We start from the raw sequence: 21,459 nt of genomic DNA, 5'->3' as shown, positions 1-21,459 counted from the left end.
GCGGCTAGCTGCTAGCAGCTGCTGTGAAGACTTCACTGGTGCTGCTAACGTAGCTACTAGCACTTGAGCTCGGTTTCCTGCCACTTCCCTTTCAACACGACAGTTTCTCTTCCTGATACGATCTTTTCTTTGGAATAGTTCCAGCTTGAAAGATGAACCGTCCATTTTATAATAATAATATTTTATGTTACTGAAATTCTTCCGCGTACCACCAGAGGGAGCTTGTGTAGCACTGTTGGAACGCGTTCAATAGTTTGAGAATCACTGGTCTAGACGTCTTTTGACAATTGATCAGTTTTGTTGTTTATTGATTAGTTTAGTTGATTATTGATCAGTTTTGTTGTTTATTGATTAGTTTAGTTGATTATTGATCAGTTTTGTTGTTGTGACATCTGTTTTTGTTTCCTCTGCAGTTAACTTCCAGAGTGGGCGGGTCTTTGATGGGGCCAGCGTCACCTTGACAACAGATTGATCGACAGCAGACCAGGCAGGACTTTTAGAAGTTTGATAAAAACCAAAAGAAGGAGGAGGAGACATGGGCGGGGCTTCCTGCAGTGAACTGCACAATCAATCAACCAATCAGCTTCCTCTCTTTAGCTTGTTTGGACTCTGTTACACCCTTGTGATCAACCAATCAGCTGCCCAGCTCAGGGTCAGTGAAGGTGTGGAAACCTCGTATCTCATCAACATCTGATCGATGATCAATAATAACGACGAGTTTAACATGAAATATTTTTCGCCATTTGAAGAAACTGTTCGTCATCACGAGTTTCATCAGCTTCCTGTTTCAGTTCATAAAAAGACGAAAACATGGAAATATGATGTTATAATTGATAAGAAGAATTAATCAATGAATAATAATTGTTTTTAAATTCACCTTGATTGACAGATAAAGTTTTTTGAACATCAGTGGTTGGTTCTTGGTTCCAAAGAGATATGAGGTTTCCACCTGAACATAAAGAAAACAACATACACATCATATCATATCATTAAAAACATGAGTCGCCATGGTTACCAGTTAGCATCTAGAGCCGTGACTTCGAGATCGCAGTTTGTAACTCGTTAAGTTTTACAAACAAAACTGATCAGAAACAAGCAACAGTTTAAAGACGGATCATGTGACATCATTTTATCTTGAGATGAGAAGATGACCGGCAGCTCTGGGCCTCTTTACGTGGATGATTTAATATATAAACTTTATATAAATGTAATATATGTAACGTTTTATTTCATGTTGAGATAAACAGGTAACGCTGACGACACGTCAACGATAAAGTTTGACGCTCTGCTTCCTTATTGGTCGGAGAGCTGCAGAAACTTCCATCGCTCTCCGTCCTGCGATCTTCCAGGAACAGCCGCACCCCCGCAGCTGTGCTAACGAGGACGACCTTCGACCTTCACCAGGAGCCACCCTGAGAATCTGTCGGCTTGAGTTTACCAAACGTTTCAGGTTGAAAATAAATAAGTCACAGTAAAACACCATCGTTATTATCATCAGCCAATCAGAATCATCATCAGTAAACTCAGTACAGAGTCCCAGAAGGGACAAAAAGAAGTCCAGCTCTTCTAGGGACTGTGGCGTTGCTCTGTCGTCGGCGTGGTCGCTCTGTGAAACCTCATATGTCCGTTGGTTTTCAGCCTTAATGACGTTACAACTGATTTGACCAAGTGAAACATTGACTCGCTCTGATTGGACGGAGGACCCATGTGTTTTGATTGGATGGAGCGTATTACTTCCTCTTCAGTGATTCGTTGACTGTACAGATTTCGTGATGCATGCCAAACGTGCTTTGTGTTTTGGTTTTCGGGCTCTGCGCGTTTTGCTGTTGGCAGCTGTCCCTTTGTTTCCTGCTCTGCGGTGACTTGACTCTGACTTGTTAGCTTTGTTAGCATTCCTCACTGGGAGCAATGGCGCCTGCTAGCTGTGAGAAGTGAATGTTTTTACAGTCAGAAGTTTGTACGATCAGAGGAAATGATTCTTCTCCGTATCGCATTTCTAACTTTCAAAGCTTTTTCATGTTGAATCAAACTTCCTTCGCTAATGTTGTGACTCAACTGTACAGAGCGCAAACGCAAAGTATTATTATTAGCTTTATGATTTTTCAGTACGATGTGCATTAACGAGTGTGACATGTGTTCCCTTAGCAATCGTTAGCTGACATCTCGTCCAACTGGAGAGGCTGAATCAAAGGTCAAAGGTCAGGTTGGGACTGTGGAGAGAAGGCGGGGCTTCTTTGAATTTGTCACAACTAACACCAGGTGGTCAGGGCAGCAACAGGTATTGAAGCCACGCCCCCACACCACAGAAAAATGTCCTCGATGTAAAATGTAGTTTTTTCTCAGCTGACGCTCAGAAGCCTCCGTAGTTCTGATGATCAAAATGCAGCAGATGTTCAACATCTGGATCTTCACTCCAGGGCCCTGAACCAGGAAGCAGGATTTGTGGTCATCAGGTGAATCACCATGGTAACTCAACCTGCTGACCTGCTCCATGTGAAGTTGGAGATAAGAGATCAAAGAGCCTGAAGCTCCGCCCACTGACCAGTCACCTCCTTTGAACCATGACATCATGTTCTTAGAGGATCCGTGGAGCTGGTTGTTGGAGTCTCTGAGGAGGACCAGGGTCTTCAGAGACCCACAGGATCCTCTGAGCTCCTCTGAGGAGCTTCTGAAAGATCTAGATTCTCCTCAGAGGAACCGAACAGAACCAACCGGACCCGTAGGAGCAAAGTGCTCACGGTACCACCGACTGCAGCTGCTCCACTTACTGGTACTGATGTACTGGGAGTGTTGGCGGAGGAGAACTTTAATTATTTTATCCTTTAATTAGCTTCATCCTGTGAAATTATATAATTATATAATAGTAAACATTGTATAGGCAACATCCTGGAATTCAAAAGTTTCTCTTCAAGAGGCGTCTTCACTTCCACGTTTTGTTAGTAAACAACCGATTCGGATCTCGTGGCCCCGATTTATATATCTTGTTCTTGTTATTATATCGTGGTCAAGTCATGTATTTTTTACCAGATGTCCCCAGGGGGCGCTGTAACGTACACATTAACACAATCCCAGATGTTTTTCCAGCTGTTCTTCCTGCATTTAGCAGCTGGAACATTTTCTGTTATTCTGGATGTTTGTTCTGCTCAGACACTTGATCCTCGGCTTTGCTGTCAGTCAAACTGTCCATGTCTGTGATTGGTCATATGCAGTAAAGCCCGCCCCTTTATGTGCATGCGTTATCTAGAGGAAACCTGAGTTAACTCAACCAGTTGATAAGCAGCGTCATGTGACCGTTTACCAGACTGGGATTAATAAGTTCAGCTGGAAACTGAGATCCTGGATCTGTTGAACTTCGTAGAACAGACTCTGATGTTTAGTCAACGTTGTTTCTCAGTTCAGACGATGTCTCCCCCGGTGGCTGCCTATAGAATAGCGTCTGTCTAATTTCAAAGGCTCCTCCTCCTCCTCCTCATGAGGACCAATCACAGAGCAGCTGATGAGACAGCGTCTGAGACGTCTGAGGAGGAAACATTTCATCGTCAGTCTCAAAGCTTCAGTTCTGACATTTTGTTCGAGGATTAAAATAAAGATGTCGGCTTGTTCTTGAAACTTCTGATTCAGCCTCTTCCAGTGAAATGACCTCTGACCCCGTCAGACTCCAGGTGGCGCCGGCACAGTGAATGTTTTCTAAAGCAGCACGTCCACTTCTAACTTTACGACACTTGAACGTATATTTATCAGTAACTCATCCCTGAAAAAATCTGTGATGTCATTTTCTACAAATATATCGATGTTTACGCTTGAAACTGAAAAATTGATCGTAACTTTCACGTTGTTCCTCTGACCAGATGTTACCAGGCGACATGTCTCCTGCCTCAGCGTGAGCACGCTCACCACAGGAAGTGTGTCATCCACGTGACAGGAAACAGCAGGACGGAGGGGGGGGGGGGGGGGGGGGGGGGGGGTGTCACTTCAGAAACAAGCACTGTTAGCTCAAAAAGCTAACGTGTTCACTTATGACTAGCATTCTTTGTGCTAACAAGCTAATGAACAGTTTCCCAGGAAAGTTGTTAAACTGATGCTAAAAGCTATAAAACAACTTTGAGTGTTTTTAATTAGGATTTAAATGTCATTGATCGGATGTGATCCATGTTTTGATAAGAACATTTTCACAGAACAGTCGGAGTTAGAATCAAATGGTCCCGATGTCCTCGCTGTTCCCGCTCACGACGGGGCCGCTGTGAACGATCAATAATCAATGATCAATAATCAATGATCAATAATCAGCTCTTTTACTATGATGATGTTGTTGTGTACGAACTGATGCTGCATGCTCACTGTGTAATTTCTTCTCCTGCATCGTGTTCAAAGTGTTTATGTAAATAAACGGAGGTGGTTAAATGGTGCCTTCTCATTGGTCTGTTCTCACCTCCAGTCGTTTATCACATGACGCTCACAACACGTCTATCACATGAACAACGTGTGAGTTAAACGTGCCTCGAGTTTGGAAATTAGACATTTTAGAAAACACTGCCTCTGCTGGTACAAAACGTATACATATTATACTGTATCATATTATATTGCATTATATAATATTATATTATTACATCTGACCTGAGAATTGTCTGTGATTAAATGATCACGTACAAATTTAATGATTACATTTCAACAATAGATTCAACATTCAAGAGATCTTTATTGTCACTGTACGAGTACGATGAATGAAACGTGTAAATATGACAAACATGAATTTGGTCAAAAAACTTTGATAAAACTGTGACATATTAATATAAATATATATATTCTACACATATTAATATAAATATGTGTAAGAGCCACTATGCAGCAAGTGTGTGTGTATAGTTAAATATTTATGTCGTTTTGATATTTTCTTATATTGTCCAGGTGTTGTAGTTTAAGTTTTGTACAGTTGAATTACATTTTGTATATTGTGGCCGTAAGGCGGCTCTTCATATCGGTGCGTGGTGGAGCCAGCGAAGGGGGGGGGGGGGGTTTGACGGTGAAATATACGTGACATTTACGTGGAGATGATGGAAAGTGATGTTGACGTCAGTGATCAGAGATAAAGTGACGTTGGGACCAGTTTGGAGTTAAGGCACGCCCCTCTTCCATAGTGGATCGTTTGAACGGTGTTTCTGAACTGAGCTGGACAGGAAAATAAAATCCATCACTTCAAGTGTAATCAGCCTCGTGGATTTGTTTAACATCGGGTTACAGCGGGTCGGGGTCGATGTTTGGACACGAGTCAGCTGTGAGAAGTTACTCCTCAGACACAAGCAAGTGGCCATCGTATTGGAACTTAGTGGAACGGCCACTACAATATGTATTGAATATATAAACGTATATATAAACAGACTGCTAAAATAAATTCAGGGAACCCTTAAATCACACATCAAAGAAATTAAGATCTCATCAATACACGTTACTGACTTCTCCTCGTGGTGGTTGATCCTGATCCTGATGGTTGATCCTGATGGTGGATCCTGATCCTGATGGTGGATCCTGATCGTGGACTATGATCACAACAAGTCTGCTTGATATATAATATTTCTCTTCTGATACTCGACCATTACTGATAATAATCCATCAGGTCATTGATCTTCAGTTCTGTTACAAAGTGTTTATTCTAATCAAAGCTGTAAAGACTCTGATCTCTGTGATGTCCTCTGTTCCACGGGACATCTGTTGACTAGTGTCCGTCCTGGAGACGGGTCCTCACATGTGTCTCTGAGGTTTCCACCTTCTCCACCTGTTGAAGGTTTCAGTAGTTTGACTCTTGTTGAAGGACAGAGGACGTCTCACCTCGTTAAAGACGATGAGACAAACTGGGACTGTGAATATGAGACTATACTAATAAAATGTGATTGATCTTGATGAATGAATTATTCAAGATGAAAATCTTTACTGATGAACATTCTAACAACGGTCAATGGAAAATCAAAGTGAAAAAGTGAAATCACAGGCTGATCCAACCTGCGTGACTTTGACTACTCATCATGTGACTCGGTGGGTGTGGCCTCCTCCTGCCTGATGCTCCTGATGAGTTGGTGGATGGCGTCCTGGGGGATCTCCTCCCAGACCTGGACCAGGACATCAGTGAGCTCCTGGACAGTCTGTGGCTGTACTTGGTGGCGTTGGATGCACGACACATAATGTCCCATAGTTGCTGAATCGGATGAAGGTCAGAGACACATGAGGGTCAGACGATGACCTCAGGGCCGACGTCCTCCAGGAGCCGCCGACGCTCTGGACTCGAGGCTCCAGGCTCCTCTGGGGACATTGAGCCTCATTTACTAACACGTGTGCAAAATCGCTGCCAGGTTCATGACACGTGCGCTGCAGCTGATTGGTTCTCACCACCTTGTGTACGTTTGAGATTCAGAATCATTCTAAATTGATACCGCATGTCCCCTCTCTTCAATCAGCATACTGCCACGCCTCTATTTGTCCTTATAAGGACATGTGTTTGTCATAAAGAGGCGCAAGTGTAACTTGTTGTGTGTAATGTTTTGTTCAAAACGTGTTGTGTAGTGTGTAACGTGTTGTGTAATGTGTTGTTCATAACTGAACAAGATACTTCAGATCTACACAGACGAACTCTCACATTCACCTGGATTCAACTTTATTTACTCTTTTTATTTGATTATTATTTATTTTATTTTCATTTTCATTATTTGTATTTATTTCTGTTTCATTGATTTAAGTTGATGTTAAAATGTGTGAAGGAGTCGCGGATGTTCCCCCATCAGACCACGTGGCGGCAGTAGCTGCTTCCGGCGCTGGCACTCGTCATCTTCTGCGCCGGAAGAGGAAGCTCTTTCTTTTCTGTGTCAGAGTGAAGACCAGACGCAGCTCGGTGAGTTCCCGCTTCATCTTCTAACATCTGCGCGTCCTCTTCATCCTCTGTGGGTAAATCTGTGCTGCGCGGCGGCTCCTCTTCTTCTTCACTCTCTCGCTGTGACGAGTTTCTCTGTGAGTCGAACTGAATCTTTATAAAAGATCCATGTTTGTGAGACTGGAGCCGCGACGCCATCTTGTCTCTGCGCTCGGCCCAGCAGCGGCGAATAGACAATATTTAGAGTATTTTTCACAGGTGAGGCGCGTGCGTGTCACGGGGTGTCCACCCCGACGTGAAGCGGCTGCGCGTGTTAGTCCGGAGTAGCTAACCTGCTACAGCAGCTCACGCAGAAGCTAACATGCTACAGTAGCTCAGGAGAAGCTAACATGCTACAGAAGCTTCGGCTCCTGTTTCCTGTTGATTTAGTTTAACTCACGTCAGACGTGCAGGTCTCCCGTGACGTCAGAGCCCTGTGAGTATGATATCATTCAGTGATCTGTGTTCACACGCGATGACGTCATGAACCGGAGGTGGCAAAAGGTTGTGTTGGTCACGTGATTAATTTACCAGCTTGCACCACTGTCCCCTAGCAACCAAACTGCGCACGGAAATGTCGCCTGTTTGATTAAAACGTTAAACGCGTTTTATCTGACGTTCAAATTCAAACTGACGTCTTCGCCTCAGTTTTACATCTTGGACACCAGTTTGTCTCTGAAGTGCAATGCATCATGGGATTGCTACTCAGTGGTTGAGACGTGTGGTGAGGACGGAATCTGTACGAAGGATAAGATTCTGAACTGAGGCAAAGTCACAGTTGATCTCGTGTCGTACGACGTCAGACATGAATGTAGTGATGTCACGATATTGATGCTTTAGAAGGAGTGAATGTATAGAGGTGTGTAATCTTCTCGCAGCTACTCTGCTAATCGTAGCGTTTCAGCAGCTCGCACACAAACAACACTAGTTAGATATCGTAGTTTTTACATTTCATGCAGGTAGGAAACTGCGATAATGGTAAAAATCAGTTAAACCCAGTACCGTCATCTCCCCTGAGGACGACCAATAGTAGTGAAGCTGACAAGGTGGTCAAAGACTCTGATTGGTTTGAGCGTGTGGTCGTCGGCCATTTTGAAGCTGTAATAATGTTTGTCTGAAGTAACTCTTTTTCACCTCCCTCTCTTCTCCTCCGTCAGAACAATGGCTCCTCGTAAAGGGAAGGAGAAGAAGGAGGAGCAGGTGATCAGTCTGGGTCCTCAGGTCGCTGAAGGAGAGAACGTTTTTGGCGTCTGTCACATCTTCGCTTCCTTCAACGACACGTTCGTCCACGTCACCGACCTCTCCGGGAAGTAAGTGACCGTCTCCGAGGCTAACCTCTGACTGCAGCTCTCAATGAGACGTTTAGGTTTTAAACAAATTCATAAAAAGTTAGTGAAGGTCTACTGGATCTGAGTCCAACTGAAAGTTCACTGTAAAACATCACAACTCGTTTCTCTCTTTGTTCTTAGATATTAACAAATGGTCCCATGTTTGTGTCAGACATCATAAAATGATCGGATTTGTTTTAACGTCTTTAACTGTTTAACCAATGGGATCAAACAACAATGTGTGTGTGCACGTGGAGATGTAATGTGTGTGTGTTCCAGGGAGACTATCTGCCGCGTGACCGGGGGGATGAAGGTGAAGGCCGACAGAGACGAGTCCTCTCCCTACGCCGCCATGTTGGCCGCTCAGGACGTGGCTCAGCGCTGCAAAGAGCTCGGGATCACCGCCCTGCACATCAAGCTGCGGGCGACCGGCGGAAACAGGTAAACACTCATCAGCTGATCCTCCATCTTCTGGAAGCTCTGTCACACGTCATCACGACTCTTCAGTTAAACCGTGTCTCGTGTTTCAGGACCAAGACTCCAGGTCCTGGAGCTCAGTCTGCTCTCAGAGCGCTGGCTCGGTCCGGCATGAAGATCGGACGCATCGGTAAACCCCACCCCCCCCCAGGAAATAGTTTCTAAGTCAAATGAATTCAGAACCAAGAGTCTAACTTGTTCTTCTTTGTTTGTCCAGAGGACGTCACTCCGATCCCATCGGACTCGACCCGGAGGAAGGGCGGACGTCGTGGTCGCCGTCTGTAAACTGCAGGAAGTTTTCTGATAATAAAAAGATTAAAGTCAAAACCTTGAGCCGGACTGTTTCCTTTGATCAATCACCAGTGGTAGAATTTAGAAGCCTCCTAACTCATACAGAGTCCACCAGGAGGCTGCAACACTAATTAGTTAATTTACTGAATCGTGGTTTTGGAACCCGTTGCTTCAGTCGAGGAATTTCAAAATAAAACATGCCTTTGAAAATATTGAAACATCTTGAACTGTCGGCTGTTCGTTAAACAAGTCCAGAGGCGACAACTAACCTTTCCCATCATGCAGCAGTGTTGTGTGGAAAAATTAAACGTTTGCTCAGTTTTTACTTTATTGAGTTTTAAATGACAGAAAGCAGAGAAGTAAAACAGATGAAGGCAACTTTTACCCACAATGCACTGAAGGAGCTTTTGGATAAATATGAAGTCATTACTCCTCAGTTTGACGACTGAGGACGTCCCCCTCCGCGGTGTCTGCGTCGTAGATGATGTCTTCAGGGTTCGGAGCTGGAGGACAGAATTCCTCCTGAGGGAGAATCTTCCGGAAGATCGACTCCGCCTGAAAACCAGTAAAGAGTTTAATCAGTCAACATCAGGTCTTAACTGGTCACAACTAATATAAACTGAATCCTGTGTCTTCAACTTTTTTGTGTTTGGGAAACTGATGCAGATAAAAATACATTGTCTTTTTACTACAGGGCCAGTAGGGGGCCTCAAAGTATGAAAACAGTCGCTCAGTCCATTTGTTATTGAAACATCTTGTTTCGTACTTCTCCGTATGATGTCATCATGGAATCTCAGCCTCCGAACCCACGGTAAGATTTCAGGTCTTTATCTTCAGACGTGAGAAAACACAACATGCCTCCATATTGCTCCTGTGGTGTCATTTACACAAAACGTCCTCTTACCTTCTGAGGGGGTGGGTTCAGTGACCTTTAGGGTTTGACACTTGATTTCAACTCAGGATCAATATCGAGGCATGTTGTGATTTTTTACATCTGAAGATAAGCTCCTGATTTCTGGACTCGAACACCTCAACCTCAGATAATGAGTGAACTACTCCTTTGTTCACATTCAGACACAGCTGACTCCCGAACTCAAAACAACATAGTTTGGTCTGAACTAACACAAATGGATTGTGTTGATGTGATAGAGGTCACCTGTGTGATGGCGTGTTCGTGGCCCAGCTCTCCATCTGGTCCAGAACACACGTGCACGTTTGATGGGAGGTTGTGACAATCGACCGCCGACCCGTCCACCATGTTGAAGTACAGACACCAGAGGACAGACGGACGCTTGCCTGCACACAAACACACAACTCAACGCTTTAGACGTAACACGTGTTAACTGTCACACACGACAGAGCAGCACATTGTGTGTGTGTGCGTCACCTTGGTCATGTGACTCTGGAGTGTGGAACATTCTGGTTACCAGTGGCGACAGGTCCTGGTAGGCGGAGCCAGTTGATTGACAAGTGAGGTGGACCAGATCTATGGAGACATAACATAGGACTTCACGTAACAACAGTCATCTTCTATAGTGTCCATGTTTGGATGATGTATTACATCTCAAACTGGAGAACTGATTGGTCGATGACCGATCATGTAGTTGGAGGCGTGTCCACTCACAGGTTCCTGGTGGACACGTCATGGTGGACGGACAGAGCTCCACCATCTTCACCGACGGACTCCCCGCTGCTATTGGAGGAAGAGTAACCATGGAAACCTGAGCACACGAGACAGAATCACAAGTGACAGTTGAGTCCAGGGCGTCATGTTGGAATGTGACCTGATGGTGGCGCTGCAGGGTCAGAGGACTAACCTGCTGCTCAGAGTCAGTGGGCAGGACGGAGCCGTCAGTGATCAGGACGGCTCTGCTGATGAACCTGAACGCACAAATCACACACATCAGTCCATGATGTCCCACCAGTCAGTGGTCATTGTGTCCCCTGTGTGTCCTCACCTGGTGGGCGTGGCCACCTTCTTCCTCTCCGCGGCCACATAGCCGTCCTCCACCACAAAGTGGCTGCAGCTGATTCGCTGTCCTCTGATGTCAATCACCGCCTTGCACCTGAAACAAGGAAGGAGGAGCTCAAGTAAAAGTTCAGCTTCTGTAGAATCTGTTGATCAGTGAAACTCTTTATTATTATCCTGGTGCAATATGAAAATAACTTTATCCTCACCTGACAACACATGTCACATGACAAGTCACTGGTCATGTGGTGTAATCAGGAAATAGATTGTCTACTCTGTAGTTAGTTGCTTAGTTACAGAAAATACTATGAATGAGGAAGAGTGATGGTGAAGTGGAGATCAGTGACTGTAAATAAAGATGATCAGTGACTGTATATAAAGATGATCAGTGACTGTATATAAAGATGATCAGTGACTGTAAATAAAGATGATCAGTGACTGTATATAAAGATGATCAGTGACTGTATATAAAGATGATCAGTGACTGTATATACAGATGATCAGTGACTGTATATAAAGAGAATCAGTGACTGTATATAAAGATGATCAGTGACTGTATATAAAGATGATCAGTGACTGTATATACAGATGATCAGTGACTGTATATAAAGATGATCAGTGACTGTATATAAAGATAATAAGTGACTGTATATACAGATGATCAGTGACTGTATATAAAGAGGATCAGTGACTGTATATAAAGATGATCAGTGACTGTATATAAAGATGATCAATGACTGTATATAAAGAGGATCAGTGACTGTATATAAAGATAATAAGTGACTGTATATACAGATGATCAGTGACTGTATATAAAGAGGATCAGTGACTGTATATAAAGATAATAAGTGACTGTATATAGAGATGATCAGTGACTGTATATAAAGATGATCAGTGACTGTATATAGAGATGATCAGTGACTGTATATAAAGATAATAAGTGACTGTATATAAAGATAATAAGTGACTGTATATACAGATGATCAGTGACTGTATATACAGATGATCAGTGACTGTATATACAGATGATCAGTGACTGTATATAAAGATGATCAATGACTGTATATAAAGATAATAATTGACTGTATATACAGATGATCAGTGACTGTATATAAAGAGGATCAGTGACTGTATATAAACACAATAAGTGACTGTATATACAGATGATCAGTGACTGTATATACAGATGATCAGTGACTGTATATAAAGAGGATCAGTGACTGTATATAAAGATAGTAAGTGACTGTATATACAGATGATCAGTGACTGTATATAAAGATAATAAGTGACTGTATATACAGATGATCAGTGACTGTATATAAAGAGGATCAGTGACTGTATATAAAGATAATAAGTGACTGTATATAAAGATGATCAGTGACTGTATATAAAGAGAATCAGTGACTGTATATAAAGATGATCAGTGACTGTATATAAAGATGATCAATGACTGTATATAAAGAGGATCAGTGACTGTATATACAGATGATCAGTGACTGTATATACAGATGATCAGTGACTGTATATAGAGATGATCAGTGACTGTATATAAAGAGGATCAGTGACTGTATATACAGATGATCAGTGACTGTATATAAAGATGATCAATGACTGTATATAAAGATGATCAGTGACTGTATATAAAGAGGATCAGTGACTGTATATAAAGATAATAAGTGACTGTATATACAGATGATCAGTGACTGTATATAAAGAGGATCAGTGACTGTATATAAAGATAATAAGTGACTGTATATAGAGATGATCAGTGACTGTATATAAAGATGATCAGTGACTGTATATAGAGATGATCAGTGACTGTATATAAAGATAATAAGTGACTGTATATAAAGATGATCAGTGACTGTATATAAAGATAATAAGTGACTGTATATACAGATGATCAGTGACTGTATATAGAGATGATCAGTGACTGTATATAAAGATAATAAGTGACTGTATATAAAGATGATCAGTGACTGTATATACAGATGATCAGTGACTGTATATAAAGATGATCAGTGACTGTATATAAAGATAATAAGTGACTGTATATAAAGATGATCAGTGACTGTATATAAAGATGATCAGTGACTGTATATAAAGAGGATCAGTGACTGTATATAAAGATGATCAGTGACTGTATATAAAGATGATCAGTGACTGTATATAAAGATAATAGGTGACTGTATATACAGATGATCAGTGACTGTATATACAGATGATCAGTGACTGTATATAAAGAGGATCAGTGACTGTATATACAGATGATCAGTGACTGTATATAAAGATGATCAATGACTGTATATAAAGAGGATCAGTGACTGTATATACAGATGATCAGTGACTGTATATACAGATGATCAGTGACTGTATATACAGATGCTCAGTGACTGTATATAAAGATAATAAGTGACTGTATATACAGATGATCAGTGACTGTATATAAAGAGGATCAGTGACTGTATATAAAGATAATAAGTGACTGTATATACAGATGATCAGTGACTGTATATACAGATGATCAGTGACTGTATATAAAGAGGATCAGTGACTGTATATAAAGATAATAAGTGACTGTATATAGAGATGATCAGTGACTGTATATAAAGATGATCAGTGACTGTATATAAAGATGATCAGTGACTGTATATAAAGAGAATCAGTGACTGTATATAAAGAGGATCAGTGACTGTATATACAGATGATCAGTGACTGTATATAAAGATGATCAATGACTGTATATAAAGAGGATCAGTGACTGTATATAAAGATGATCAGTGACTGTATATAAAGATAGTAAGTGACTGTATATACAGATGATCAGTGACTGTATATAAAGATGATCAGTGACTGTATATACAGATGATCAGTGACTGTATATAAAGATAATAAGTGACTGTATATACAGATGATCAGTGACTGTATATAAAGAGGATCAGTGACTGTATATAAAGAGAATCAGTGACTGTATATAAAGAGGATCAGTGACTGTATATACAGATGATCAGTGACTGTATATAAAGATGATCAATGACTGTATATAAAGAGGATCAGTGACTGTATATAAAGAGGATCAGTGACTGTATATAAAGATAATAAGTGACTGTATATACAGATGATCAGTGACTGTATATACAGATGATCAGTGACTGTATATAAAGATGATCAGTGACTGTATATACAGATGATCAGTGACTGTATATAAAGATAATAAGTGACTGTATATACAGATGATCAGTGACTGTATATAAAGAGGATCAGTGACTGTATATAAAGATAATAAGTGACTGTAAATACAGATGATCAGTGACTGTATATACAGATGATCAGTGACTGTATATAGAGATGATCAGTGACTGTATATAAAGATGATCAGTGACTGTATATAAAGATAATAAGTGACTGTATATATAGATGATCAGTGACTGTATATAAAGATAATAAGTGACTGTATATATAGATGATCAGTGACTGTATATAAAGATGATCAGTGACTGTATATAAAGATGATCAGTGACTGTATATAAAGAGAATCAGTGACTGTATATAAAGATGATCAGTGACTGTATATACAGATGATCAATGACTGTATATAAAGATGATCAGTGACTGTATATAAAGATAATAAGTGACTGTATATAAAGATGATCAGTGACTGTATATACAGATGATCAGTGACTGTATATAAAGAGGATCAGTGACTGTATATAAAGAGGATCAGTGACTGTATATAAAGATAATAAGTGACTGTATATAGAGATGATCAGTGACTGTATATAAAGATGATCAGTGACTGTATATAAAGATAATAAGTGACTGTATATACAGATGATCAGTGACTGTATATACAGATGATCAGTGACTGTATATAAAGATAATAAGTGACTGTATATAAAGATGATCAGTGACTGTATATAAAGAGGATCAGTGACTGTATATAAAGAGGATCGGTGACTGTATATAAAGATAATAAGTGACTGTATATAGAGATGATCAGTGACTGTATATAAAGATGATCAGTGACTGTATATAAAGAGGATCAGTGACTGTATATACAGATGATCAGTGACTGTATATAGAGATGATCAGTGACTGTATATAAAGATGATCAGTGACTGTATATAAAGAGGATCAGTGATTGTATATAAAGAGGATCAGTGACTGTATATAAAGATAATAAGTGACTGTATATAGAGATGATCAGTGACTGTATATAAAGAGGATCAGTGACTGTATATAAAGAGGATCAGTGACTGTATATAAAGATGATCAGTGACTGTATATAAAGAGGATCAGTGACTGTATATAAAGAGGATCAGTGACTGTATATAAAGATAATAAGTGACTGTATATAAAGAGGATCAGTGACTGTATATAAAGATAATAAGTGACTGTATATACAGATGATCAGTGACTGTATATACAGATGATCAATGACTGTATATAAAGATAATAAGTGACTGTATATACAGATGATCAGTGACTGTATATAAAGAGGATCAGTGACTGTATATAAAGATGATCAGTGACTGTATATAAAGAGGATCAGTGACTGTATATAAAGAGGATCACTGACTGTATATAAAGATAATAAGTGACTGTATATACAGACGATCAGTGACTGTATATACAGATGATCAGTGACTGTATATAAAGAGGATCAGTGACTCTATATAAAGATGATCAGTGACTGTATATAAAGATAATAAGTGACTGTATATACAGATGATCAGTGACTGTATATAAAGAGGATCAGTGACTGTATATAAAGATGATCAGTGACTGTATATAAAGAGGATCAGTGACTGTATATAAAGATGATCAGTGACTGTATATAAAGAGGATCAGTGACTGTATATAAAGAGGATCACTGACTGTATATAAAGATAATAAGTGACTGTATATACAGACGATCAGTGACTGTATATACAGATGATCAATGACTGTATATAAAGAGGATCAGTGACTGTATATAAAGAGGATCAGTGACTGTATATACAGAGGATCAGTGACTGTATATAAAGATGATCAGTGACTGTATATAAAGAGGATCAGTGACTGTATATACAGATGATCAGTGACTGTATATAAAGAGGATCAGTGACTGTATATAAAGAGCTCTAGTACCTGTTGGACTCCTGGTCGACGATCACACAATGGACCGAGTGTCTCAAACAGTAGATTCCTCCAAACACAGCACACATCCTGCAACACAAGTGATTGACAACCATCATCCAATCAGCATGAAGGAACAGTCACATGTGAAGCTCAAAGATTGTCTAGAGTCTAGACCAATCACAGCCAGCTGTTGTCCTCACACCTACAGATAGAGAAGTTTGGTTCTAAGATTTTACAGAAACTATAATGAATAAAGTCTGCACACGACTTGCATCATGTGTGTTCACGGATCATCATATATGTAAATCAACGCAGCCTCAGACTCCACACAACCATTCATACTCCACTGTAATGAGACAACATCTCACCAGGACAACATCTAATCCGTGGCTACACGCTTCAGATGACAGAGAGAGAGAGAGAGACAGAGAGAGAGAGAGAGACAGAGAGACACAGAGAGAGAGAGAGAGAGACAGAGAGAGACAGAGAGAGAGAGACTCAAGAGAGAGAGACAGAGACAGAGACAGAGAGAGAGAGAGAGAGAGAGAGAGAGAGCGACAGAGAGAGAGAGAGAGACAGAGAGACACAGAGAGACACAGAGAGACACAGAGAGACACAGAGAGAGAGAGAGAGACAGAGAGAGACAGAGACAGAGACAGAGAGAGAGAGAGAGACACAGAGAGACACAGATAGAGACGGGGATGGACAGACAGACAGGTTCTTACCTACAGAAACACTGCGGTATCTCTCCAAGGCCATAGACAGGAAACAGGAAAGGAGTGTTGCCGTAGCGACCCAGGCAGTGCAAGAAATGTCGTGTGGAGGCAAGCCCCGCCTCTGTGGGTGTGTCCTCTGTCACCATTGCAATAGAGTGGACGAGGAAGTGTTGCAGGTTGTCTCCAAGCTGCTGGTCACGCAAGAACTCCAAATATGGCCGACCGTTGTAAGCTGGAAAGAAGACGGCACAACTTTACCCATAATGCTCTAATGTTATGAATGACATCAGCAGGCAGACAGGTGAGGTGTCTCACCTTGCTGCTCCTCAGTGTCCTCAACACAGGAAGTGAGGAAACGCATCAACTTCCTCTTTTCTACCACGGAAAGCTGACGACTCGCAAACACATCAGCTCTACTACAGGGCACCTGAGAGACAGACAGGTAGAGGGACACAGAGAGACAGACAGGTAAAGAGAGTCAGACGGGTACACAGAGTCAGACGGGTAGAGAGAAACAGAAGGCTACAGAGAGACGAGAGACAGACAGATAGAGAGACAGACAGGATGACTCACCTGTTCCACGTTGTCATGGCGATAGGTCAGTATCCTACTGACGTTCTTGAACTCTGCATAACGACTGACGTTTGACTTGATGAGCAGATCAACCAATGAGCCGCGAGAATACATCAGCTGGAGAAGAAGAATAGAGTTAATATATAATGTGTTTATATTGTTACAGTGTTAGCATATAATGTGTTTATATTGTTATAGAATTAGTATATAATGTGTTTACATTGTTATAGAGTTAGTATATAATGTGTTTATATTGTTATAGTGTTAGTATATAATGTTCTTATATTGTTATAGAGTTAGTATATAATGTTCTTATATTGTTATAGTGATAGTATATAATGTGTTTATATTGTTATAGAGTTAGTATATTGTGTTTATATTGTTATAGAGTTAGTATATAATGTGTTTATATTGTTATAGTTAGTATATTGTGTTTATATTGTTATAGAGTTAGTATATAATGTGTTTATATTGTTATAGAGTTAGTATATTGTGTTTATATTGTTATAGAGTTAGTATATAATGTGTTTATATATCCCTCTGAAGTGAGGGTCTGCCAGAGGACTATACGTCTGAGCACTTGGCCCCGCCCCTCCGTCCACACAGGGACGGCCCACCCCGACACGAGGACACACAAGACGAAGGGGCGGGGCTAAGGGCCTTGATGTTGCTTTACCTTGGAGACGAGGTCGATGTTGAACCTGCGTCCTTCCTTCACCAGCTGAGCGTAGCTGATCTTCTTCCTCATTGGCTCTGACTGGCATTGAGGGACAGAGAGGCGGGACTGAGCTGTCTCTGGCTCCTCCCCAACAGTCTGAGCAGCCTGTGATTGGACATAACATCTGTCTGTCACCATCATAAAGATCTGTGAATGGCTGTTAGACATCTTTCTTGACCCCACCCTCCACACCTGTTCTTCCTCTTCTCCTTCAGCCACTTCCTCTTTCCTTTCTTTGTCCTGTGGACCTGGAATTAAAACAAGAACCTGTTCATGGATCATCACATGTGGCTCATGGATCATAACATGTGGCTCATTGATCATAACATGTGGCTCATGGATCATAACATGTGGCTCATGGATCATAACATGTGGCTCATTGATCATAACATGTGGCTCATGGATCATAACATGTTGCTCATAGATCATAACATGTTCCTCATGGATCATAACATGTGGCTCATGGATTATAACATGTTGCTCATGGATTATAACATGTTGCTCATGGATCATCACATGTGGCTCATGGATCATGACATGTGGCTCATGGATCATAACATGTGGCTCATGGATTATAACATGTTGCTCATAGATCATAACATGTTCCTCATGGATCATAACATGTTGCTCATGGATCATAACATGTTGCTCATGGATCATCACATGTTGCTCATGGATCATCACATATGGCTCATGGATCATGACATGTGGCTCATGGATCATCACATGTGGCTCATGGATCATCACATGTGGCTCATGGATCATCACATGTGGCTCATGGATCATCACATGTGGCTCATGGATCATCACATGTGGCTCATGGATCATAACATGTTGCTCATAGATCATAACATGTTCCTCATGGATCATAACATGTTGCTCATGGATCATAACATGTTGCTCATGGATCATCACATGTGGCTCATGGATCATGACATGTGGCTCATGGATCATCACATGTGGCTCATGGATCATCACATGTGGCTCATGATCACAGAGTGGAGATGTGAGACTGAGCTTGTCATCTTAATGTGAAGTTAAAATATGTACATTCATGTTAATAAATGTAAATATGTGAGTCCACAGTAATGCTGCTCGTTAAAATGTGATTCATCATCAGTGTCCCAGTGAATAAACAATATTTAACACAAAACTAAAACCTGAAGATCCTGTCTCTGCTTCTTTAACAGCGTCCTCAGCTTCTTCTTCTTCTTCTTCTTCTTCTTCTTCTTCTTCTGTGGTGTCTGGAGGATCAGGAGCTTCCTCCTCCTCGTCTTCTTCACTATAAACACACCACACCTGAGAGTCAGAGCTTCAGGGGACTAACCAAGACAAAAGTTAAAACCAGGAAGCTGTTACTCTGATAACAAACGAGCTGAGCTCTGGTAACAGCTGTGTCCCTCTGGTGTTCCAGTGATTCTGGTTATTAAGCGGCTCGTGGAGACTCATGAATTTACCTGGTGTAACAGAACACCTGCAGGTTAGTGACGGAGGCGGAGTCAGAGTTACACAGATAGATCAGCTCTTCCCCTTCCTCCACCAGGCTGGACCAATCCTGGACCGGCTCGGACTGAGACTCCTCCTACCACACACACACAGGTTACAACATTCACAAGACTTCTGACATCACTTCCTGCAGTAAATCAGCAGCCAATCAGACGCGTGCTCACCTGGTGCTGTTGGATCCAGGTGAGCAGGCTGTTGAAGGTGAAGCTGGCCCAGTTGGCTGCGTAGTAACTCCTCCTGAAACCACAGGAAGCTGCCGTCACTTCCTGCTGGACTTTACACTTTATACTTTACACTTTACACTTTACAGTGCTCCAGTGATTTTCATATCTCATTCATCAACAAATGATTCAATGAATCAAAGAACAACTAATTCACTGATCAATTCTCCTTGAAGACAACTATTGACAAATAAGAAATACAAATTTAGACTTTTAACATCTGGTACATTGATACTATTTAGTTGATGTGTATCTAAGGTTTATATAATATATTTATATTAATTTAGGGATTTTTACCTCATTTTTAGTTTTATTATTTCTGTTTGATGTTATTCAGTCAATTGAGTCATAGGTTCGATCAGTGATTCGGAGTTTCTGATAGACAGACTGACAGACTGACTGACAGACAGACTGACAGACAGACAGACAGACTGACTGACAGACAGACTGACAGACAGACAGACTGATAGACAGACTGACAGACTGACAGACAGACTGACAGACAGACTGACAGACAGACTGATAGACAGACAGACTGACAGACTGACAGACTGATGACTGACAGACTGACAGACTGACAGACAGACTGACAGACTGACTGATGACTGATAGACAGACAGACAGACAGACTGATGACAGACAGACTGACAGACAGACTGATAGACAGACAGACTGACAGACTGATGACCGACAGACTGATGACAGACAGACAGACAGACTGATGACAGACAGACTGACAGACAGACTGATAGACAGACAGACTGATGACAGACTGATGACTGACAGACAGACAGACAGACTGACAGACTGATGACGGACAGACAGACTGACAGACAGACTGATAGACAGACAGACTGATAGACAGACAGACAGACTGATAGACAGACAGACTGATAGACAGACAGACTGATGACAGACTGATGACTGACAGACAGACAGACAGACTGACAGACTGATGACGGACAGACAGACTGACAGACAGACTGATAGACAGACAGACTGATGACAGACTGATGACAGACAGACAGACTGACCTACAGACTGATTACCTGTCGACATGAAGAACTCGCTGACCGACCCTGGAACAGGCAGCAGCCACCACCGACTCCACGAGCCCTACAGACACGGAGCATCAAGAGTGTCAGTGATCAGTGAAATGTAGATGACGCTCGTCACAGGATCACGTGACCAGAGCAGCTAACAGCCGGGCGCTAGCTGCTAGCCGTTGCCTTTCAAATGAAGGGGTCGTTAGCCGCTAGCTAACCCTGCTCTTTGTCCCGGGTTGTCCCAGTTTAACCCGGGACTCGGTGTCATTAGCGCTCAGACGTCACAGACCCAGGTGATCGTTTACCTGTTCCCAGAATGACGACGTCAAATTCTGACGGTAGATCCTCGGCAGCCATGTTGCTTGTTTGCAGGGAAACGCTGTCACATGACAGGGATCAGTGATGACGTCACACACGGCAAACATTTGACTTTTCAAAATAAACGTCACATTATACTTTTAAACTGAATTTGTTATTGTTGTAAGGGGCGGTGGGGACACTGGACCAGAGGAGCAGATAATAAACATCAGCTGATTACAGATCAGTAGTGACGCTTCATGACGCGTTCCATCCATCTGGTTCACTCATGGGCTGGAGC

The 21,459-nt window shown here is 41.6% G+C and overlaps 3 protein-coding genes across 6 annotated transcripts in view; 2 read left to right on the top strand and 1 right to left on the bottom strand.

The window, feature by feature from the left end:
- The window catches only part of camk2a (calcium/calmodulin-dependent protein kinase II alpha), a 16,965-nt gene extending 13,015 nt beyond the window's left edge, over positions 1-3,950 (top strand). The window contains exon 18 of the mRNA XM_053441107.1: positions 414-3,950. Within this exon, the coding sequence (XP_053297082.1) occupies positions 414-417 (4 nt within the window). The 3' untranslated portion in view covers positions 418-3,950. The remainder of the gene's footprint in view (positions 1-413) is intronic.
- Positions 3,951-6,783: 2,833 nt separating this feature from the next.
- On the top strand, positions 6,784-9,027 carry rps14 (ribosomal protein S14). Of its 4 annotated transcripts, none has more exons than XM_053441295.1 (5): positions 6,784-6,877; positions 8,053-8,205; positions 8,503-8,664; positions 8,754-8,830; positions 8,918-9,027. In XM_053441295.1, the coding sequence occupies exons 2-5, from the start codon at positions 8,057-8,059 to the stop codon at positions 8,983-8,985; spliced, it is 456 nt and encodes a 151-aa protein (XP_053297270.1). In that variant the 5' UTR covers positions 6,784-6,877; positions 8,053-8,056; the 3' UTR covers positions 8,986-9,027. The 4 variants fall into 4 exon arrangements, with proteins under 4 accessions (XP_053297270.1, XP_053297272.1, XP_053297273.1 ...); XM_053441297.1 differs by having other exon boundaries at positions 6,812-6,926; XM_053441298.1 differs by having other exon boundaries at positions 6,824-6,930.
- Positions 9,028-9,301: 274 nt separating this feature from the next.
- Positions 9,302-21,306, bottom strand: chm (CHM Rab escort protein). Its single transcript, XM_053440812.1, has 17 exons — positions 21,167-21,306; positions 20,865-20,931; positions 19,759-19,831; positions 19,546-19,670; positions 19,249-19,370; positions 18,281-18,336; positions 18,047-18,193; positions 17,371-17,487; positions 17,113-17,224; positions 16,807-17,029; positions 16,091-16,168; positions 10,950-11,057; positions 10,809-10,872; positions 10,616-10,712; positions 10,379-10,477; positions 10,148-10,287; positions 9,302-9,546 (listed from the first exon to the last, which is right to left on the bottom strand). The coding sequence occupies exons 1-17, from the start codon at positions 21,216-21,218 to the stop codon at positions 9,418-9,420; spliced, it is 1,809 nt and encodes a 602-aa protein (XP_053296787.1). The 5' UTR covers positions 21,219-21,306; the 3' UTR covers positions 9,302-9,417.
- Positions 21,307-21,459: the final 153 nt, after the last annotated feature.

Source organism: Pleuronectes platessa, chromosome 15, assembly GCF_947347685.1.
Source record: "Pleuronectes platessa chromosome 15, fPlePla1.1, whole genome shotgun sequence".
Lineage (NCBI taxonomy): Eukaryota > Metazoa > Chordata > Actinopteri > Pleuronectiformes > Pleuronectidae > Pleuronectes > Pleuronectes platessa.
Note: the sequence above shows the minus strand (reverse complement) of the source record. Positions and strands in the feature narration are given on the sequence as shown.

What these genes read in the sequence shown, in the direction of transcription:
- rps14 (XM_053441295.1), top strand. Translation starts at nt 8,057, where the DNA reads ATGGCTCCTCGTAAAGGGAAGGAGAAGAAGGAGGAGCAGGTGATCAGT. An exon ending in CGGGCGACCGGCGGAAACAG is followed by an intron (nt 8,665 to 8,753) that starts GTAAACACTCAT and finishes CTCGTGTTTCAG; the next exon opens with GACCAAGACTCCAGGTCCTG. An exon ending in CATGAAGATCGGACGCATCG is followed by an intron (nt 8,831 to 8,917) that starts GTAAACCCCACC and finishes TTGTTTGTCCAG; the next exon opens with AGGACGTCACTCCGATCCCA.
- chm (XM_053440812.1), bottom strand. Translation starts at nt 21,218, where the DNA reads ATGGCTGCCGAGGATCTACCGTCAGAATTTGACGTCGTCATTCTGGGA. An exon ending in AGCAGAGACAGGATCTTCAG is followed by an intron (nt 18,337 to 19,248) that starts GTTTTAGTTTTG and finishes TTTTAATTCCAG; the next exon opens with GTCCACAGGACAAAGAAAGG. An exon ending in GTCGACCAGGAGTCCAACAG is followed by an intron (nt 11,058 to 16,090) that starts GTACTAGAGCTC and finishes TCCTTGTTTCAG; the next exon opens with GTGCAAGGCGGTGATTGACA.